The sequence below is a fragment of the Asparagus officinalis genome, chromosome 3, assembly GCF_001876935.1.
Source record: "Asparagus officinalis chromosome 3, Aspof.V1, whole genome shotgun sequence".
NCBI lineage: Eukaryota > Viridiplantae > Streptophyta > Magnoliopsida > Asparagales > Asparagaceae > Asparagus > Asparagus officinalis.
Window position 1 is genome coordinate 95,584,394 of NC_033796.1, and position 22,203 is coordinate 95,606,596.

The window sequence follows — 22,203 nt, forward strand, 5'->3', positions numbered from 1 at the left end:
ATATTCTTCTCTCTTGTTCTGCATGATTATTAACATAAAAAGCTGTGCAGGTCCAAGGAGAATATGATTTTCTTATAAGTTTCTTCTCAAATAATGAAGTTATTTCTTTTTTTACAAAGATCCTGGTAAAAGCTGTTGTCTGTAAGATTAAATTAAATGTTAAAAGGTTGCCATGTCCATATCTAGCTAATACACAATGGTTTAAAATTGTTGAGACCGATGCTTCAAACATTAGTTATGGAGGTATCCTCAAACAAGTTGATCCCATTAATAATAAAGAGCAACCATTTAATTTTAAATTACCTTCTGCCCATATTTGTGTACAAGACACTTGTATCTCAATCCCTTGAGTTCTTGTGAAAGATTTATCACAACACGTCATATTAGGTACACCTTTTCTGCATAATATAATGCCTATGCAAAAAATAGATTCACAAGAAATACAAGTTAGTGATAATGACAAAGATATTATTGAGTTTATAACTGATCCCCAAACTCGTTTATTAAACGAAGTCAAAAATGTCCTTAAAGAAAAACAAATAAATTTTCTTAAAGATGAAGTAGCGTTTGTTCAAATAGAAGAACGATCGGAGTACAACTCCTTTCCTTGTTATTGCTTCCATTCCTTCCTCCCCCCTTTGGGAGGAGTTACTGCGACGTATGGGTACCTTATAAAAATTCACGTGTTAGAAAATCAGGTAAATGATTATCTTTTCCACGTATGTAGTCAATTTTAAATTGATACATTGCCAACTCAGCTTGCCATTTGGAAAAATTTGCTTAGAAACAAGATTTTTAACATCTTTTTTTAAAACTATTTTAACAGAGCTGCAATCTATTTTTAATAGAAATTGCTGGTTAAGAGTATCATCTCAAAACTTGTAAAAACATTTTACCACAACTAACATTTCCTTTTAATTGTGGAGTAATTAAACCAAGCTGGATCCTATTTACCAGAGTTAAATCTAACTAATTGCTCTTTATTATTAATGAGATCAACCTATTTGAGGATACCTCCATAACCAATGTTTGAAACATCGGTCTCAACAATTTTAAATCATTGTGTATTAGCTAGATATGCACATGATAGTCTTTTAACATTTAATTTAATTTTACAGACAACAGCAGCGTGTTGATCTGTCCAAGGGGAAGCATTCTTTCGTAATCTGCTATATAAAATAGCAGTGTCTTGTGCAAGATTATGATAATAATCTTCTACATAATTCAAAGTACCAAGAAATCTTTGTAATTGCTTGGTGTCTGTGATTACATTTGGAAATTTAGATGCAAATTCAATGTTTCGTTCAATAGGGATTATAGTCCCTTTGTGAATATTATGTCCCTTTATGAATATTATGACCCAAAAATCTAATCTGAGTCTGGAATAATTTTATTTTTTGGGCTGATATAGCTAACCCATTTCGTATTTGCTAAATTACAAAATATTTCTAAATGTTTAAAATGCTGATCAAATGTCTGAGAAAATATTTTTAATTAAAAATTTTCTTTCATTTTTAAAAATAAAACAAATCTTATAATAGCACGTCTCTTAACGATTTACACTATCCTTCACGCCATCACGGTTTTAACGAGAAACATTACACTACGCGAATTTGGTGACGTCCCACTATCATGCCTTTTATTTTATTAACAAAAAAGAATAAAGAACATATTTCAATTATAAATTCCTATTTATCTAATCTACATAACTATATCCGCAAGAAAAATTTAGCCAATCATGGCTCTGATAACAATTTTGGACAGGATAAAAAATAATAAAACTTAAATAAGAGGTAGAAGACTTACAGGGTAAAGCCAGCTAGTTCAAGCAAAGCTTCTGGTTTATCCAGTTTATTTCATCAAACATTATAATACAAAACCTTAGGTTGGCTAACCTTTACAAAGAGGAAGAAATAAAGCAAAGAGTCAGGAGAGAGAAGCTCTTCCTTAACTTTGAAAGTCTAAAACTAAAAAAGAACACACTGATTACAAAGCCTTCTCCCTTATTTATAGCTGAAATAGAATCTTTATCTTTGATTGCCTTTGATAGCTGGCTGGAGAATAATAAAAGTAGACGCATAGTGGCCGACAATTTTCACATGGTGCACAGTATCTTTTGGTGGAATCTTTATGTGGTGCGCATTATATTTTGGCTTCTTATGTTTAGTGGAAGTTTTCGTCAGTGCATGCGTCAATCAGCACTATGAAAGGCTCCCTGAGACCAAGGTTTTAAATATCGGATGTCGGGTTCATGTCGGACGGCTGAAATCCATGTCGGATAGCGAAAATCGGGGATATATCGGGGGACATGGACTAAATATCGGATTGCCATATCGGGTGGGCGCATATGTACAATATCATGTCCTAAATGTAATATAAACATTCTTAAATTCAATATAAGCATACTTTATAAACTTTATAGACTAGACATATAAAAAATGTAAAGAGCTAAAATGTAAAGATATAAAAAAAATATTTATGCAAGCATTCCCATCATATTAATTAAACAAGGATTATTACCAGAGTTGAATCTTTCATATTCCGAGGATTACTAAAAAAATCAAGTTAGAGCTAATTTTACTTTTAATCCAAAAGAATTATTTAATTACTTTTTGTCCACAATTTGCTCCAAGATACAAAAAGAAACTTATGATGATAATTTAGGAAAAGAAAGAAGAGTAAAAAGGAAAAAAAGGGATAGTTAAAAACCACGAAGAGTCAGAATCAGAGTCTTATCGGGTTCGAAACAGAGAAAGAGAGAGAGAAAGAGAGAGAGAGAGAGAGAGAGAGAGAGAGGGGTCAGACTTCAGAGAGGCCACGAAGAGTCAGAATCAGACGAGAAGGCGGAGAGGTCAGAGAGAGAGAGAGGTCAGAGAGGCTTACCAAAGGAGCTTCGATGGCGGCGGCACGGGGAAATCCACAGACGAGAACTCCGATGGCGCAGAAGAAAGAGGAGCTTCGGATTTCTGACCACGAAGACCTAGGGTTTTTGCTATTGTTGAGACCACGACGGCAAAACGATGAGAGGAGGCCGCTGGTTCCCAGTCGCGAGCGAGAACTAGGGTTTTTCTCCTTTCTTCTTTTGATCGAGTGTTTTTCTCCTTCTTTTTCTTCTTTTTCTTCTTTTTCTTTTGATCGGGTGTATATCAGTCGTTGGGGTGTCTATCGGGTTCGAAAAGAGGGCAAGTCATCGACCCAATTAACCAAACCAAAGCCAATAAGCTGAACCGATTTTCATAAATTTTGGCCGATTTTTCAAATAGGAAATAACGGCCGATATCTCCGATTTTTCGCTGACATGACCGATATATCGCCCAAAAACGATATGCGATTTGTATTTCCCCAATTTGTGTCGCTCGACACCTCGATCCGCTATATCGGCCGACATGTCGGACATGTCGGCCGATATTTAAAACACTGCCTGAGGCTCAACTCAAAGTTAAAGAAAAGGTATTGGGTACACTTTGGGCCCCATAGCGCACCTAATCATTTTACTTTAAAAAAATCTCTAAGGTGGTAGCTTGGCTATTACTAAGCAATATGATTGATCAGTAAAGTAGAACTTTGAGAAGTTATAAATTTAGTAATTAAGTCAATATGACTGCGGGTAAATGATAGTTTTACTCTATACCTTTACCCTTTATGTCTATGGGAACTCTCATGACTGCTTCCCATAGTTCTTCGACAGTTTTCTCATAAGGATCCTATGCATCTGGTAAGGATATATCTATCCCTTGAGTATCTTGCGTGGATATATGCGTATCTGCACTCTTTGTTGACATAATATCACTATTATCAAATACTTTGAAGAATTGTCTCTTCATATACTCAAGACATTTTTGCTGAATTTCAGCCTCCGTAGCTTGAGGGTATTTCCTCTTCATTGTTTTTGCTAATTTGACCATAGGATTTTTATTTTGAATTTCTTGGGTCAAAGAATCTTCAAGGATCTTATTATTTCTTTTAATGATTTCTTCTATTTGTTTCACTTTATCTTGGACACCGATGCTTGTCCACCATTTACTGTGATATCTTCTTCGAAGAGATGGTAAGTGAAGTTCATCTCAAGCTTGCTTCTAGGGACCAATTCTAGATCTATGGGATTTCTGCTTCAGCAAAGAAATATGCTAGGCATAGTCCCTTGAGAATTTGATTCTCATTCATCTTCTGGATGACTGGGTGAGACTCAACCCAAGGGGTATATAATTTTGATATAGGTTCGGGTACTATATCAAGGTCTGCACTAAGACCACCAATCGTAGAACCAGATGGGTAAGCCTTTGTAAATGGCTTCAGGACATAACTTGATTAGCCATGTATGTTTGTTTTTGGAATTTTGATAAAGGAATAGTTGATAAAAAGTCGATTAATAATCCTAGTAATTAAAATTATAAATTTCTTTGTTTGACATTTTAACTAGAGGAAATTCCTGGTTAGTATTCATTGCCCAATCTCTATGAAATATAACTTCTTTGATAATACATTTACTGAAATTTAGAGGGACAGTATGATTGTCATTACTCCAAAAGTGTATGATTTCCGTACCTTTCTAAATAAGTATTGTTTTCATCCATGCACTTGGTTTAAGAGACAAGGTGGGGTAGTAAGTGGAATCTAAATATTTTTGTTTTAGGTTTTCCACATTTTTCATAAGAGGAATGTCCTCTTGTTCTATATGGAGAACAGTATCGGATATAGTTTTAGTAAACCATTCTATTTCTTTTTTGATTATGGCAGAGAATGGTTCAGGTATATCTTCTATTGTCATTAAATCTTCTAACCCTTTCGAAGAGGATGATGAATGGACATTAGTATTTCCCTTTTTGGAGATAGTTCTCCATGAATTTGGGTAGGTCGGAGTAAAACTCCTTTCATTGTTGTAATTGCTTCCATTCCTTCCTTCCCCTCCTTTGGGAGGAGTTATTGCGACACATGGGTACCTTGCAAAAATTCACGTCTTAGAAAATCAGGTAAATGATTATCTTTTCCACATATGTAGTCAATTTTAAATTGATACATTGTTAACTCAGCTTGCTATCTGGCAAAAATTTGCTTAGAAACAAGATTATTAACATGTTTTTCTAAAATTGTTTTAGTAGAATTGCAATCTATTTTTAATAGAAAATGCTGGTTGAGAATATCATCTCTAAACTTGTAAAACCATTTTACCACAGCTAACATTTCCTTTTTAATTATGGAGTAATTAAACCGACCTGGATCCCATTTACCAGAGGTAAATCTAACTAGTTACTCTTTATTATTAACGGGATCAACCTGTTTGAGGATACCTCCATAACTAATGTTTGAAGCATCGGTCTCAACAATTTTAAACCATTGTGTATTAGCTAGATATGCACATGGTAGCCTTTTAACATTTAGTTAAATCTTACAAACAACAGCAGTATGTTGATCTGTCTAAGGGGAAACATTCTCTCTTAATCTGATGTATAAAATAGTAGTGTATTGTGCAAGATTATGATAATAATCTGCTACATAATTCAAAGCACCAAGAAATCTTTGTAATTGCTTGGTGTCTGTGATTACATCTGGAAATTTAGAAGAAAATTCAATGCTTCGTTCAATAAGGATTATAGTTCCTTTGTGAATATTATGACCCAAAAATCTAATCTGAGTCTGGAATAATTTTATTTTTTCGGCTGATATGGCTAACCCATTCCGTATTGCTAAATTTCGAAATGTCTAAATGTTTAACATGCTGATCAAATGTCTGAGAAAATTTCAGAACATCACCTATGTATGACAAAATAAAATCAATGTGAGGAATAGGTATTTCAATCATAATAATTTGAAATTCTGAAGGGGCGTTCTTGAGCCCAAATGGCATTACATTCCATTCAAAGTGTCCAAATAAAACAACAAATGCAGTTTTATAACGATCTTTCTCTTCTATTTGTATCTGGTAATACCCAGATTTAAGATCAAATTTAGAAAAGATCTTTGCATTATTGATATGATTTAATAAGTCTCTTTTATTTGGAATAGTATACCTAACCCATTTTAAAACCATATTTAAAGGTTTATAATTAATAACAAGGCGAGGGATTCCTATCTCTTGTTCTGCATAATTATTAACATAAAAAGTTGTGCAACTTCGAGAAGAATATGATTTCCTTATAAGTTTCTTCTCAAGTAATGAAGTTATTTCTTTTTTACAAAGATCAAGATATTCTTGATTCATTTGACATGACCTAGATTTAGCAGGGATGTCCTTTTCTTTGAAGTCATCTACATATAGTAGTGAAACAATATGTTGTTTCCTTATCTCAGAAGGCATTAGGGATATTACTATAGTCTGTTTTATTAAAACATTCTTCTACTTGAGTTATTAACTCTTTTCTCCTTTTTATTTGTTCTTATATTTGAATAAATGCTACTTCTTCTTTAAGAAAATTTATTTGTTTTTCTTTAAGAAGAATATTTTTGACTTCGTTTAATAAACGAGTTTGAAGATCAGTTATAAACTCAAATAATATCTTTTTGCCATTATAACTAGCTTGGATTCCTTGTGAATCTATTTTATGCATAGGCATTATATTGTGCAGAAAAGGTGTACCTAATATGACGCGTTGTGTTCACAAGAACACAAGGGATTGGGATACAAGTGTCTTGTACACAAATATGGACAGAAGGTAATTTAAAATTAACCTCAAGTTTGTCACTATTTGCACTACTTAGAGTTTGGATAGTGGTTTCAAAGAATTTTGAAGGTACAATACCTTCACGAATGCAGTTAAGATCTGCACTGCTATCTACCAAAGTTATAAGATCTAGTATAAATACTTGCTTTGCTATAACCAATGTTATATTGATGTACCATTACTGAGATGTTACCTGTTGTAATATATTTAGAAATTCATCTTTTTGGGATGATTGTGGAACATCATGATCTCTATTAGAGATTCTTGGTGAGTTAGGCCGAGAAGAAGCTATTGATGTTTGTTTTTCTCTAGGGTCTTCTTCTTCTTCACTAAATTTAGAGAGGATGTATTGATTCTCTTGCCTTAGAAGTTTACTTCTTGTTTTAAAGTCTGAATCTCTTTGTTGAGATCAGAGAGGGATAATTCTTTAGAAGTATTAGTGGGGACTATTTTCAAGTACAGTGAGTAATTGTGTGGGGACCATTTTCAAGTGATGACCAAGTACATGAATGATTGAGATGTGACCACCCCACTAATAAGGGACCAATATTGTCCTTGGTTCTACGTATGTCAATTTTTCTCATGTATGTGTACACACATATACATGCATGAATATACAAACACATAAACAATCCAGTTCTTCATTTATTTGGAGATCTCTTTTTCAAATCAATGTAAGTTTTAAATAGTTTTCTTATTTATAAATGGTTTTTATAAAATTTATGATTATTTTTGTTTAGCTACTTGTTTTATTTCCCAAGAATAACAACCAAGTCGCATGAGTTTTTATATGCTAGTTAAGTATCTGTCACTTAGGCACTGAAATTGTGTCCTAGAATTACAAGTACAGTACCGATGATAATGGGAAATGGTTTGCATTATTTTAAAATACATGACCATGTCGATGTTAGAAGCTAATTTTCCATATTCATGTGTCTCACCATATATATTGTCCAGTGACTATGAAACTATAATATATGCTTCATGCGAGTTGTACCAATATGCTGACTCTACATTATTGTTAGATAAACAGGAATTTATCTAGGTGTTGTGTGATGAATTCTAACATTCAAACCTAAATTAGTAGCTGCAGATATCAGTCTTTGAAGGTTTCTTTATTTGCAGTAAGATGAAGTAGGATGGAGTAATGTTATCCTTTATCTGCTTTCAGCTATACATCTTAAAGAAATGTGAAAGGTTTTCTGCACTGTTATTTAGGACAGTAAAGCTGCTAGCGCTGCAAGTGAAGTCAAGGAAGTGGAAGCTAATGAGTCATCTTTTAAGGTTCTCTCCGATCTACAGGTATGCAAAGTTACACCCTCGGTCAGGAAGATGGTGCATTTAAACTACGGCTTCTTTACAGTTAAGCATTATTTATTTATTTATAATTGTCTTTCTACAGGTTAAGGATCCATTATTTTTAGTTAATGTGGACCTCCGAGAAAATTATACTAAACCACCAGCACATTATTCTGAGGGAACATTGGTAAGAGTTTTGATATATTGTTCCCTATTGCTTTTGTATTGTATGTCTACATTATATAATATCCTTGTACTGTCTCCGCCTTTAACTTTGGTTGAATTGTCTATTCTGGGTTTAAGCTAAAAAAGTTGGAAGATCTGGGAATTGGAAGACCATCAACTTATGCATCCATTATGAAAGTTCTGCAGGTGCTGAAATTTTCTCAATTTTCTTTCTCCTTTGACTATTTGTTTCATTAGCATGACTTGCCTAGTTTCATCTTATTATTGAAATATTATGAGACATGCTTGATTTTTTGTCAGAGCTGTGTACCAAATATAGTTATCTATTTATTTATGATATGTGGTAGGGTTTTTTATTTTTGTAATTAGATTGAACTAAATCTCCCCAGATATAATTTGCTTGACTCTAAATTTGTTGATGGAAATCTTCTCACAAGGAAAACGGGTCTCAAATTTTGTACCCAAATCAATTTTATTATAAAAATTTGTCAGGTTCTCCTGTCTTTTACAGCCTTTGTGCTTTTTGACTAGCATGTCTCAATTCTAATTTAGTTATTTATGATATGTGGTTGGGCTTTCTGTGTTTGAATTTAGATTTGACTAAATCTCCCCAGATACAAGCTTGCTTGATTCTATATTTGTTGATGGAAATCTTCTCTTAAGGAAACTGGGTCTCACATTTTGTGCTGAAATCCAATTTTAATCTAAAAATTGGTCAGGTTCTCATATCTTTCACACTCTTGTGCTTTTTGACTAGCACGTCTGTCTGTTCAGCGCAACATTATGTGATCTTATTCAGAAGTTTCTCCTACAAATGCTGTGTTCCAGTTTTCTTTAGCGTGGATAACATTCTATTTAATATAGCTATATCTTCCCAAAGAATTGTCTCCAAGAATTTTGAAAATTGTAATGTGATTCTCCAACATTTTGTTCTTTGGCTGCTATTCGTAGAATGACCATTACACACACATACAATTATATAGTGATGGTACAAAGAGAATTTATTGGACTCATAAAACGGTTATGGGAATTTACAGTTATTGAGACATGTCACCTGAAATATTCTATACAGGTGCTGTAGTTATGCATATGTTGAAATGAAGTTGCTGTGGTTAAAGTTTGTTTACAGTTATAATAGAAATTTTGGTTGCTGAAATGTATGCTTACTCTTCCATGCAAAAGGAGGATTGAGTATCATAGCTGAATAATCTTTATTGGATCCTTTCAATCTCTTAGGCTGAAACAAGGTATGGATATCTCAATCGCAAAACCTTGAGGAAATAGAAGCAAATGGTAGAGAAAATATTGTACTTTATATTTGAGTTTTAAAATTTGTGGTTCGTGGAATATACACATAGGTATAATGCAAATAATTGCCGGAAAGGAATAAAGGAACATAATAATGTCAAAAATCATGATAATAGCATGGTTCAGTACAAATTTACAACCATATAGCAGGGTGAAGGTTGAAAAGTAAAAATCTTTATGTTACTATGACCTTCAGCAAAATATCAGCATGTTAACTACATCGAGATTCCATTTCCTTAACCACATCTTTGCTGCAGATGGGTATCTGGTTTTGGTATCTTAATTCAGGTAAATACAATGGATGCTTGTGCTGCAGAATTCAGTAAATAAGGAATACAAAATATACTGTGAGAAATTTTCAGGAAAGAAAATTTTAAGTTTCTCTATATGTGTCTTGCTGCCATAAATGGTGATGAAAGAATTAAGTATCATAGATGGTATAGTTACCTAGATGTGCTTCATAAAAAACGTGGATGAAGGAAAAAGTTTGTGCTAGGAAGTAAACTAATGTGTGGTGAAGTTTGCTCATTGTCAATAATACCTAAAATAGATCCGAAGCACTTGTTGTAGTCGTATTTTTTATTCTAAGGTTCAGCATTCTTTCTTCATAACAGATATTCTAATCTCTTGGTTGTGTTTGATTTTTTTTTTCCAAACTTCTATAGTATATGCCTGATATTTCTTACTTGTACTAGCTATAATTTTCTTATGTTATGAATGATATGTTTTATGCATACCAGGACAGGAACTACGTAACAACGAAAAATCAAGAATTGCATCCTGAATTTCGTGGGCGCATGGTATGTCATGATTTTGTTGCTAATCTCCATGCCATATTCCTCAGAACATCTTAGAGTCTTTAATGGGATAAATTTTCTTTTTTGACCCTTTTTTAAATTTATTTATTATTTTGGACTTACTTTGTACTTATCTATCATTTTCGACCTAGTTTCAGCCACCTAGCAGAAACTGGGACGAAATTGATAAATAAGTGCAGAAAACTACATTGGATTGAGAATCCCATGTATTTTAGTAGAAAATTAAACTACACGGGATTCTCAATCCCGTGTAGTTTAGAACTAGGCTAAACTTCACGGGATTGGGAATCCCGTGAAGTTTATAAGGAATAAACTACAGGGGATTGACAATCCCGGGTAGTTGGCTACATGGTTAGCCCATTGCTATATATAAGCTATATTTTGTTGAAAGAGCATAGGTTCGAATCCCAGGCATGTAAATTTTTTTAATGTTTAGGGAATCAATATATAATTTCAAGTTCAAATCTAGCATGATAACAATAGTTGGCTAAGTGGTTAACCCCAAGAAACATACATTTCAATTGTTCAAGTGGTCTTGAGTTCGAATCTCATGATAGCCAACATAAACTTTTTTTTCCTAAACATAAAAAAAAATATTACATGGCTGGGATTCAAAACCATGCCCTCTCAACAAAATATTGTTTAAATGGCAATGGCTAACCATATAGCCAACTACACGGGATTGTCAATCCCGTGTAGTTTATTCATTATAAACTTCACGAGATTCACAATCCCGTGAAGTTTTGCCTGGTCCTAAACTACACGGGATTGAGATTCCCGTGTAGCTTAATTTTCTACTAAACTACACAAGATTCTCAATTCTATGTAGTTTTTTGCACTTATTTATCAATTTCGATCCAGTTTCTGTCAGGTTGCTAAAACTAGGTCGAATTTGATAATTAAGTTTTTAAAAACGGTCGAAAATAAAAATTTATCTGTCTTTAATGCTTTCTAAGCCAAAATGTTGGATTTTCATTCCCACTAACATACAACTCCTTTCTTGTTTTACCTATAGACTGAATTTCATCGAGACTTACGGTATCAAAATCAATAACAGCTCTCTTTTAGGTGGACTAGGTTACATTACATGAAATTTCTTGAGCATGTTTTTCTTCTTGCTTGTTCCATTTTTTGGTTATAGGCCAATATCCACTGGAAATTCATGTCAAATTTCTATCTGATTGTTTGTCTTATATTATGTTGCTATGACACATGAATTTATATTACATCTGCCTCCCTGGTTGCATGAGTTTATACGGAAGAAGGATCCTACTCTGCCACTTGGCTTCTAGGTTTAACGGCTCTGTTGTGCATAATTTTGTTAGGTAATTAATTATTACCTCAGACAGAGAGTAGATGTTTAGTTGGTGGCCATCATAATATTCAGCCTATCTTTTCGGGAGTTTTCTGTTAGATTTTGTTTACAGGCAAACTGTTTGATCAGATAGGTTGAATATCATGCTGTTTTTTATTTTGAATCTTATATTCTATACTGTTCAATGCATTCATTACCTTTCATTTACTCTTTTGTTGAATCACCATATGCACTTGCGCTGGCTTCTCTTTTACCTTAATCTTCATCATACTATTTATTTCTTCACCCTTTTTTTAACATATGCCCTTAAATATTCTCCACTTGTAGGTGTCAGTATTTCTTCATCATCTTTTCTCTGAGGTTTCTGATTATAGCTTCACTGCAGATATGGAGAGTGAGGTAACTTCCAAACTTTATGTGTACTCATAGTTTAATGATGTGATACTGTGATGAAGCAACCTATAAAAACTTGCTTCTACTCCAACATGGGCAAAAGACGCTGTACATAGACATCCTCCATTTATCTAGACATGTAGGCATGTTTATTTTTGTTTTCTTCAAATGTATGTATATTTCAGTTATATAAACATGTGTTTTGGGTGTGTTTCTTACGTAGAAGTTTAAATAGTAATTATTATTTAACAAATATTTAGTCCATCAAAAGGATGCATATCTGTGTGCATATCTGTATCAGCTTGCCAATCACAGATACGGATATAGATATGCATTGGTAAGGAAAATTCATATCCATATATGTTAAAATGTATATTTATATGGATATACATACAGATATATAAGCGGTATACATGCGGATGCAAAATGGATACGAGAGAACTAGATAATATTGAAAAGAAGAAATTTTCAAAATAGCCCCAAACCATTTTTTTTTAAAAAATCGACTCTCTTCTGTTTTTATTACAGACATAGACCCACTTTCTGGCCACGTCAGCATCGTGGCCAGAAAGTGGGTCGATTTTTTTTAACACCTTCAACCCCGACTAATTTGGATCCTTACCAGTCAAATTAGTCGGGGCTCGAAACCTTGACTAATTTAGCTCACCTTAAAAAATTCTAATTTGAAATGGTCGGGGTTGGGAACCCTGACCATTTAGCACACATTTTTGCCCACTCCGTCTTTTAAATTACAATATCAAACAACAACCGTCTCAAATCTAGTTCAAAAATTCCAGCTTAATTTCTACAGTTTTGACTTCCTAATAAAATTCCTCCCTAAATCTAATAAAATTACACCAAAATCAGACGAAATCCTGCGAGCCAACAACTCACCGTACTCATCGTGAACTAGGAAGTTGAAGGTGTGGTGATCATAAGAGTAGGCGAACTTGTTGGAAGAGGGGAGCTTCTGCAGGCACTGAGCGGCGATTGCCGGGAAATTACCGTTGAACTCCGTGAACTCGGCGAGCACCATCGCCCCCCTCGCAACGAAGCTGTAGATGAACCAGCTCCCCTCTTCGCCTCCCTTTACCATCCCCGACCTCAGATGAATTAAGGTTAGGGTTAGGGTTTCTTGGATTTTATTGAGATTTTATTGAGAGAGAGAGAGGATTCGTTGACTTTGAGAAGAGACAAAGGTCAGGATTCTGGTGACTGGGGAGTCCACACTGGGAGTGAACGAAATGAAACCCCGACCATTTTAAACATGAGCTAAATTAGTCGGGGTTTCGAACCCCGACTAATTTAGCTAGCAAAATGCAACTGTGTTTCAAATTAATCGGGGTTGCTAACCCCGACTAATTAAGAAGGTTTTTTAAAAAAATTAACCCACTTTCTGGCCACGGTGCTGATGTGGCTAAAAAGTGGGTTTATTTCTATAATAAAAGCAGAAGAGAGTCGATTTTTAAAAAAAAATGTTTTGGGGCTATTTCAAAATTTCTTCATATTTGAAAATAATATAATTCATATGACATAAGAGAATTCACTAATATGTTTGTCATATCAGAAAAACCAAAGATTAGATCTCTTGATCATCAAAATTAACCTCAACTCCATTAATCTAAGGATTAAAACTTTTACAACTATATGACCCACATATATTCAGATATTTCGAATACGGAACCAAATGCTTCACTTGATATTCATATCAGTAACCATATCCTATTGAATATAGGTTTTAGTAAACATATCCTCATCCTAATGGATATGGATATAAATATTTCCTCGGATACAGATATATATGTGCACCCGAAGTGCATAGCACACTTCTCTCTAAATATTTTCGAGGTAAATCAAAAGATTTTTCACATCTATAAGTGTTGGAAACATGTTATCATGTTTTGTCATGTTGGATTCAAGTATATATCACTAATGCAATAGGAACCTGACAATATCCTCAATCAGTTTTGCCATTTGGCTCAATGTTTGAACAAGTTGTAGCGCAAAGAAAAGCATCAAACCCTTTTAGGAAGCAAGGCGTAAACTTCAAAGCATGATGCATAAGCTTCAGTTAAGATTTTTTTTAAATTTTAAAATTTATAAATATTATAAACTTATAATGTATAATGGTATAATAATTTGCAAATAAATTTGGGTCTTGACTAAAATAAGAATTAAGTATGCTAAGTATAGACATAAATCATAATAAACTAAGCTATATATATACATACATACATACATATATATATATATATATATATATATATATAGCTGCCGCTTGCTAATTTCTTAAATTTTTAAATATTAAAATTTATTTTTTGCGAGTAAAATAAACAAAATGATAATAATGAGAATATGAAAAGTCATCTTTATAATGTATAAAATACCCACTAAAGAAACTTTTCATTATGTATAACTCCCAAAAAATTTAACCCACAAATTAAATTATACTTTTATTACCCATCGTTAACATATTATTCTCATACAAACCCATTCAAATATATATATATATGTATGTATGTATGTATGTATGTATGTATATGTATGTATACACACACACATTATATAGTCACGTGATCATATTAAAGATACATTACGTAAAGTTAAATTTTCCTTATCAAAAACTCGAGCATGTCGCTACATTATTTAAACACTAGATAAAAATAGAGTAGGAAATAGGCACAACTCCCAGAAAAGAGAAAATATCGAATTCTTGATATGAATGTAAACTATGGCGAAGGCAGAACTATAACCATTATGCTATACATCAATAAAAAAGCAATCAAATATCACGATATCACAATGTATTAATATATTTTCTTATATTAATATATGTATTAAAAAACCTTAAATAGAAGTTATAAATTCAACCGTTTTTATGATTATGCAAAACATTTCAACATATCTACTCATAATTAAATCAGCATGCTCCAATCTTCTAAACTTTTTTTTATAAACTTGTATCAATTGTAGTTTTTTTTTCCAATAACCACAAACTACAATTATAATCTTTTTGAAGTCACGACAGATTGACAACACATTACAAATTATATCATTAAATTTATTTCAAACAATAGGAAGAAGAAAAGAAAAAAGCAATTTTAGCCATGATGTTTATTAAATAATTGTAGAAGTACTTGAACATAAATAAACTTATTTCCAATAATAAACCAATTATCAAAATCTTACATCAAGGTATCTATAGTGTAGAGTAAATTGATTGTATAATTTAAGTATATTGGTTATATAATTACTTTTAATTATATAATTAATCATAACTCCCATCATATTTTGCTTTTAGTTGCACTAAACCCCCTGAACTCATTCACTAGCACAAAACATCATGAAATGTTATTTTTAGAAAGATGAGTTGCAAGCCCCTCTTCCTCATGAATTAAGCGGCTAAGTAATACTTAATAAATTGAGGAGTTGTAGTGCAACTGGAGGTATAGTGGGGGGTTATGAGCTATTTACCCTATATTATATATTTTATATGACACAATAGCGTGTAGCTATTAAATGTATAGCTATAATATGTTATATGTATTATTTAAAATATAGTAGCTATACTTTTAGTATGCTCGCGAGCACACATACACTTAAGCAACTAACCTCCACATGTCACATGTGAAGAGCAAAATTAAAAGTAAATTTAGACAATTGGGTAACATATTACTCTGAAACGATATCATCTCAATAATAATATAATTTCAAATGGGAATTTAACATGTGGTACAGTTTCTATAGAAACCATGTTAAGAAGACAGGGTTTTCTCACTAGACATCTATATGAATCATGCAAACGGAGCAGCTCACTAGCTCAGTTTGCTGTATTAATACAACCATTCTGATAAAGTTTATATACATAGATGGAACCGAGACTTCTAAAAGAGAAAGATTCTCTATATGAATAATGTTATTATCTAACATTTTAACACAGTCACTTTTGAGATTAAGATAGTATTAATTGCAAAATGTAGTTTTAGTATAAGATTTAAAAGCTGTTTTAAGTTGAAGACGGACGTTGAGAGATCTTATAGGTCAAATAAAATTTCCATGTGTTATATAGTGAATTTCGTTCAATCGTGGCATGTGTTTCATGATGTCTAATGTACTAAGAACGACATCGTTAATATATGTTGGCTTCTAAAAAATCAGTGGACTTAATATCTCTTGACATGTAAGCTCTATCCCATCGAAGGGATAAATACTTGTTGAATTGAGTTTAAATAATTGTAATAATATTCTCAATATGGAGTCAAAACTGTTATTAAGAAAACACAACCAATAATCAGTTGAAAGCTGTGATTGCTTAGCATCCTTCTCTTTTCTCATTCCCAAGAACATTGAAAAGAGTTCTCCACTGGCATTTCTTCATCTTTCTCCTTAAAGATCATAGCATTAACGTTTATATTTTCCTCAAGGAGAAGATCAAAATTGCCTAGACCAATAAATTGCATTCAATTCACAAAACTATTTCAGTAAGAAATATATTGCAAAGAGAGCCTATACTTATGAATAAAACCATTGCTAGATATGAACCGCGGAGGTTAGAGGATTCCGAATTCATATCCATTACAAATAAAACAACCATGTACTATTAATGAATCCAGCTCAAACATTCAAATATTTCTTAGTAAAAACTCCAGATTATAATGAAAAGAATTCAAAAGACTGAGTATTAATCATAAACCCATGAGAACCCATTTGAAATCGGGTTCCAATTATGAAGAAACAAATCAAAAGCCATGATTTTGGGGAAGTGGGTTACCTGATTTGAGTTTATAACATGATTTGGCAAGAGAATGATTCGACCGTACATGGCTCTATCCATTGTCTTCTGAGGCAATCAGCTGCTTCTCCCTTGTACTCTCTGCAGAAGAGAGAGCAGAGAGAGGGGATTCTAGAGAGAAAATGTTACTTAATCCGAATAACTCCCAACACTCCCCTCACCCTCCCTCATCTCTACAACCCTCCCTCACCTTCCCTCACCCAGGCTCATTCCCAATCCCATCACCATCTTTGACTCTCTCATTTTCCTAAACAAGAGTTATGAATGAGACAAAACTAATGAATAGTTAGGCCATTTTTTTCCAACAATACATTAAAACCTTGAAGCTATGAATAAAATAACAAGTTTAACTGAGGGTAAAAATAGAAGATAGAAAATATATTACTTTAGCTATAAGATAATATATTATTATAGCATAGTATCTATAATATTTGGAGAAAGTTAGGAAGGCCATGGCCACCCTCTACCCCCCCCATACATATTATAGTACACACCTATAATATTTAGAGAAAGCTAGGGGCCATGACCACGCTCTATTTCTCCAAATATATGCCTATACATATAGGTATATATATATAGATATATATACGTATAACATTTAGAGAAAGCTAGGGGGCCTTGACCCCCCATATACCTACAAATATATGCCTATACATATAGGTATATATATATAGATATATATACGTATAACATTTAGAGAAAGCTAGGGGGCCTTGACCCCCCACAACATAAATTTAGAATTGTTGGAAAATAAGTTGAATCAGCAGAATTATATATTTTTTAGAGCATAAAAAATAAGCTGGCATACAATATGATCAGGCAAGAACCGTAAGGTGATTCTTGTCTTTTTAACTTCAGTGAAAAGAAAAAAGAAAATCCTTGAGACTTGAATTGGGAAAAGAAAGTGAAGTGATAAGGGGATTTTAGTTTGAGGCAAAAAGTTTTTTATACCTACCCATCTTGTCTAAGAAGTGTGCTCTTCAAAAGAGAAGCCCTTTACAGAGCGCGGAAAGTGCATCTAAGTTATGCCTAAACTGAGGAGGCATACCCTTCGAGGGATAATAGCTTCTCCTTTGAGTTTCGAAACGTTTATCCTTCAAAACACTTCAAAGCGAGTTTCAAAAATCTTTTCTGAAGGATGATTTGGCTAGTCAGCCTGAGACCCTGACTTGCATCTCTAGACAAAAGTAGTATAGTTGTTCGAAATAACAGTTCATGTTCCCTGTTTCATAAAAGCATGTAAAGTGGTATAGTTGCAAAAATTATTTAAATAGTAAAATTTTCATTTCTTTATCTTGATGGTTATTCTCACCATTTTCTATTTTTTACTTGTGCTACTTAGCTAGATAATGTTTCTGCCGGGAGAACTGAATGGAGGGGTCTTCTAAAAGATTACTGGTCACGATTTAGCAAGCATTGTGATCTTGCAAGTAATACTGATATTCGTAAGGTAGTGATTTCTTAGATGGTGAAAATATTATTTTCTCATATATTTAGTTTCTGGTAAAGCAATCATTTTATTATCTTAATATTTTTCCCTTTTAAACATACTGATTGCTAATAGGTAGAGAAAATGTTGGAGAAAACATTCAGTCACTTCTTGTTCCCTTCGGCAGACAGTGAAAGCCGGGTATGCCCAAGGTACTTTACCCGAATGTTTTCTAAATGTGATAAATATAGGCATCGATCCTTATCAAATCTAATAGAATAGTCTTGAATGCATTTATCCTCCAGTTTGCATTCTGTTTAACTGGATTTTGGTTACTATAATTACTTTTGGTACTCTGCTTGTCATTTATCTGTCAATTGCTGGACAGGTTTTATTCACTCAAATATTAAATGTTGCTTTCTGTGGTTTTACATCTATGCTCTTTACTGGTGCCTACTAGTTTAATTGAGAGCAACTAACATAAGTTTTTTTGTTTGCAATCTGCAGTTGTTCGATTGGCACTTTGAAATTTAAAGTCATAGGATCTGACTATTTTATTGGATGCGATCGAAATCCTAAATGCAAGTGAGTTACAACTTTCTTTTTCTGCAATAATTTACTCATTTCCCTTTGATGTCTTTGAGAAGTAATTCAACTTGTAGATACAAGTCTGGTTAAATTCACATGGATTTTACGAAGGCGTCCTACTTTATTTATTACAGAATGGAGTAATATACCCCTGTCTATCTGAAAGGCTGAGGACCAAGCATATATGTGTAGCTTACGCTTATAATCAGGTTGCTTTGGCAGATCTGAATCAATTTATCTAGGTCATTTCTGTATAGATATCATTGTACTTCTGAGTTAAATCTTTTTTATGGTGAGCACCTCCCATGTGGTAACACACACACACACACACACACATATATATATATATATATATATATAGAGAGAGAGAGAGAAACTTATGTCAACTTAAGTGGATGTCCACTAAGTTTCTTAGTCATTGATGATCACTTGATTGAGCTACATTGTGGATGATCCGCTCCGTTAAACTTGATCTACATATTCTAAAACTCCAACACACTAAATTTGGGGTGAACCCATCGTGATTTGACCCTCCGTTGAGCCATATAAAAAGTTCTATTCATTCGAAACCGTTAAAATTGATACGAGTGAATGAATGGTCAAACCACGACGGGTTCACTCCAAATTTGGTGTGTTGGGGTTTTAGAATATGTAGATCAAGTTCAACGGAACGGATCATCCACAATGTAGCTCAATCAAGTGATCATCAATGACTAAGAAACTTAGTAGACGTCCACTTAAGTTGACATAAGTTTTTCTCATATATTATATAGTAGATCAAGTTTAACGCGAACTGGAATCATCCACAATGTAGCTCAATCAAGTGATCATCACATGACTAAGAAACTTAGTGGACGTCCACTTAAGTTGACATAGTTTTTCTCATAATTATATATATATATATATATATATAATATATATTTTTTTATATTAATATATATATATTATATATATATTATATATATATAATAGAGAGAGAGAGACGGATGATGGAGTAGCAGTAGAGATTAATCCGCGGTGTCCTTTCATAGGAGGGGCATTTCCTCCTGATGACGCCTCTAAAATTACATGATTGAGCGATATTGTGGATGATCCGCTCCGTTAAACTTGATCTACATATTTTAAAACCCCAACACACTAAGTTTGGGGTGAACCCGTCGTCGTTTGACCCTTCATCCACTCGTATCAATTTTAACGGTTTTGAATGAATAGAACTTTTCACATGGCTCGATGGAGGGTCAAACGATGACGGATTTATCCCAAACTTGGTGTGTTGGGGTTTTATAATATGTAGATCAAGTTCAACGGAGCGGATCATCCATAATGTCGCTCAATCATGTGATTTTAGAGGCGTCATTAGGAGGAAATCCCCTCCTATGACAAGGATACCCATTAATCTCATATATATATATATATATATAGTGCGTTTCTCATACACACAACTTCATACACATTCCCAACCGAGTTGGGTTTTATTGCAAAAAACCAAAGCAACAACCACTTATACAATCTCGTGGCGACGTGACCCTATCTTTCTCTCCCAAAAAAGCCCCAACCCCTCCTCCTCCATCAAGCCCCAAAATCGGAGCGACGGTGAGTCTCTCGAGCTCCCCCAAATCCGGCAACTCCGACGACTTCACCAACTCCGCCTCCCTCCCAACGTCACCCCCCATCTCTAAGTGAACTACGTCGAGCTCCCTCGATCTCCCTCGAGCTCTCTAAGTGAACTCCCCCAACTCCGCCGACTTCCACCCTCCTCCGGCGACTTAAGCCCCTGAGCTTTAATTTGGGGACATTTTATTGTTCTATACGGAATGTGAAGGGAGTTAAGCCCCTGATGCAGTAAAATTTTTTCATATATTGTTATTTGTACTGATTATAAGAGCAAAAATTTTGTCATATTTTTATATCTCATTTCCTATATATTTGATACAATAACATGGAAAGGTTTGCTTATATTCGGCGGTGGCCTTGCAAATGTTGCTGCCACAGTCATTAATCTCCATGGTTTTGAGGCTCCTAGTGATTATAAAACAACCCTAATCGAAATTGTCGACAAATGATTCAATTATTTTCTCCTACAGGTCTAGGGTTTCCAATTTAATGCCGAGGGCGTAAATAAAATTTTCTTTGCTGGAAAGTTGATACTTTCTTCAGGTTACTTTTTAGATTTTCCATGACCAAAAATTGCTTGCTTCTTTGTTGATGATTGTTTCGAGGGAATTTTTCTTTCAAAACCCTGATGGATATTAGAAGAATTCTGAGCTGGTATTTTACTTCTAACAGAGATTTATAAACTTGCAAAAGTTTATTTTTTTTATTTCCTTGTTCTTTTGAACCAAACCTCTTGGGGTTCTGAACTAGCACTTGTATGTCCTATTTTTTTACCATTTAGCGAAGTCTCAGTAGTAATAAGTGTTCAATGCATGTTCATTAAACTAAGTGACTATTAACAATTGACATACTACGAAACTACTTATATTTGGCAGTGCCTTGTAATGCTTCAGTTCAAGAGATGGTATTGTAGCGCACGTTGATTCAAATTTCATATCTTAGACATGGAAGTCATAATTCTCTTCAGCACACTTTACATACATAAGAAAGTATTTTTCTCACATACATCACATAATTTCTTTAATGGCCAAGCAAAAGATTGTTTCATTCTAGCACATCAAGTTACATCACATAATTTTTTTTATGGTCAAACCAAAAAACAACAGAAAAGCTATAAAAGTTAGCCATTTCCACAATATTTTTTCACGTACAACAACTAAGTCATGCGCCTCTGGTGGGGGAATGACGAGTGATACTTGTTCAATTGATGAAATCTTGCACCAGCCCAAAAACGAATCGCACTTTTACCTTTTACACGAGTAGTATATTCTACCACAGTTACTGTTCTTGTTTGACTTCGTAATCTTCACATCTGCTAATTCTCCACACTCGCATTGTTTCAATATGAATCTAATATCCACTTCAATACATGCGTTACTTTCCACAGTTGATGATGAACCCATTTCAAGCTGCTTACAAGTAAACAGAAAGATAAAAACTGAAATTATAAAAGCTATGTGTTTTGGTTTTACTCAATATAAATACTGAAATTATAAAAACTAGGTTCAAATTTCTTGGATGTAAGTTTAGATGTAAGTTTTTAGGTATAAAAACTAGGTTCAAATTATAAAAGCTATGAGTTTAGATGTAAGTTTTTAGGTATAAATTCGAAGTTTTAACCAAATTAACATTTATACACACTCAGTTTCAGAATCCCTCATGAGCTCAAATGTCCTCATCCGTTATAAGAAAATAGGGTATTCGCAATGGATATTTTCAAGCTGATTCAAATTTTCACACGCATTGCTATTAGTTTTTGGCAGCCAACCCTGGTTCAAAAGAGATGAGGCTTGATTCTTATT

At 33.5% G+C, this 22,203-nt stretch overlaps 1 protein-coding gene across 1 annotated transcript in view; it reads left to right on the plus strand.

Moving 5' to 3' along the window:
- The window catches only part of LOC109834491 (DNA topoisomerase 1-like), an 81,738-nt gene that overhangs the window by 48,128 nt on the left and 11,407 nt on the right, over positions 1 to 22,203 (plus strand). The window contains 8 exon segments of the mRNA XM_020402525.1: positions 7,878 to 7,961; positions 8,062 to 8,145; positions 8,262 to 8,330; positions 10,193 to 10,252; positions 11,913 to 11,984; positions 18,113 to 18,220; positions 18,335 to 18,411; positions 18,707 to 18,784. Of these exon segments, the coding sequence (XP_020258114.1) occupies positions 7,878 to 7,961; positions 8,062 to 8,145; positions 8,262 to 8,330; positions 10,193 to 10,252; positions 11,913 to 11,984; positions 18,113 to 18,220; positions 18,335 to 18,411; positions 18,707 to 18,784 (632 nt within the window).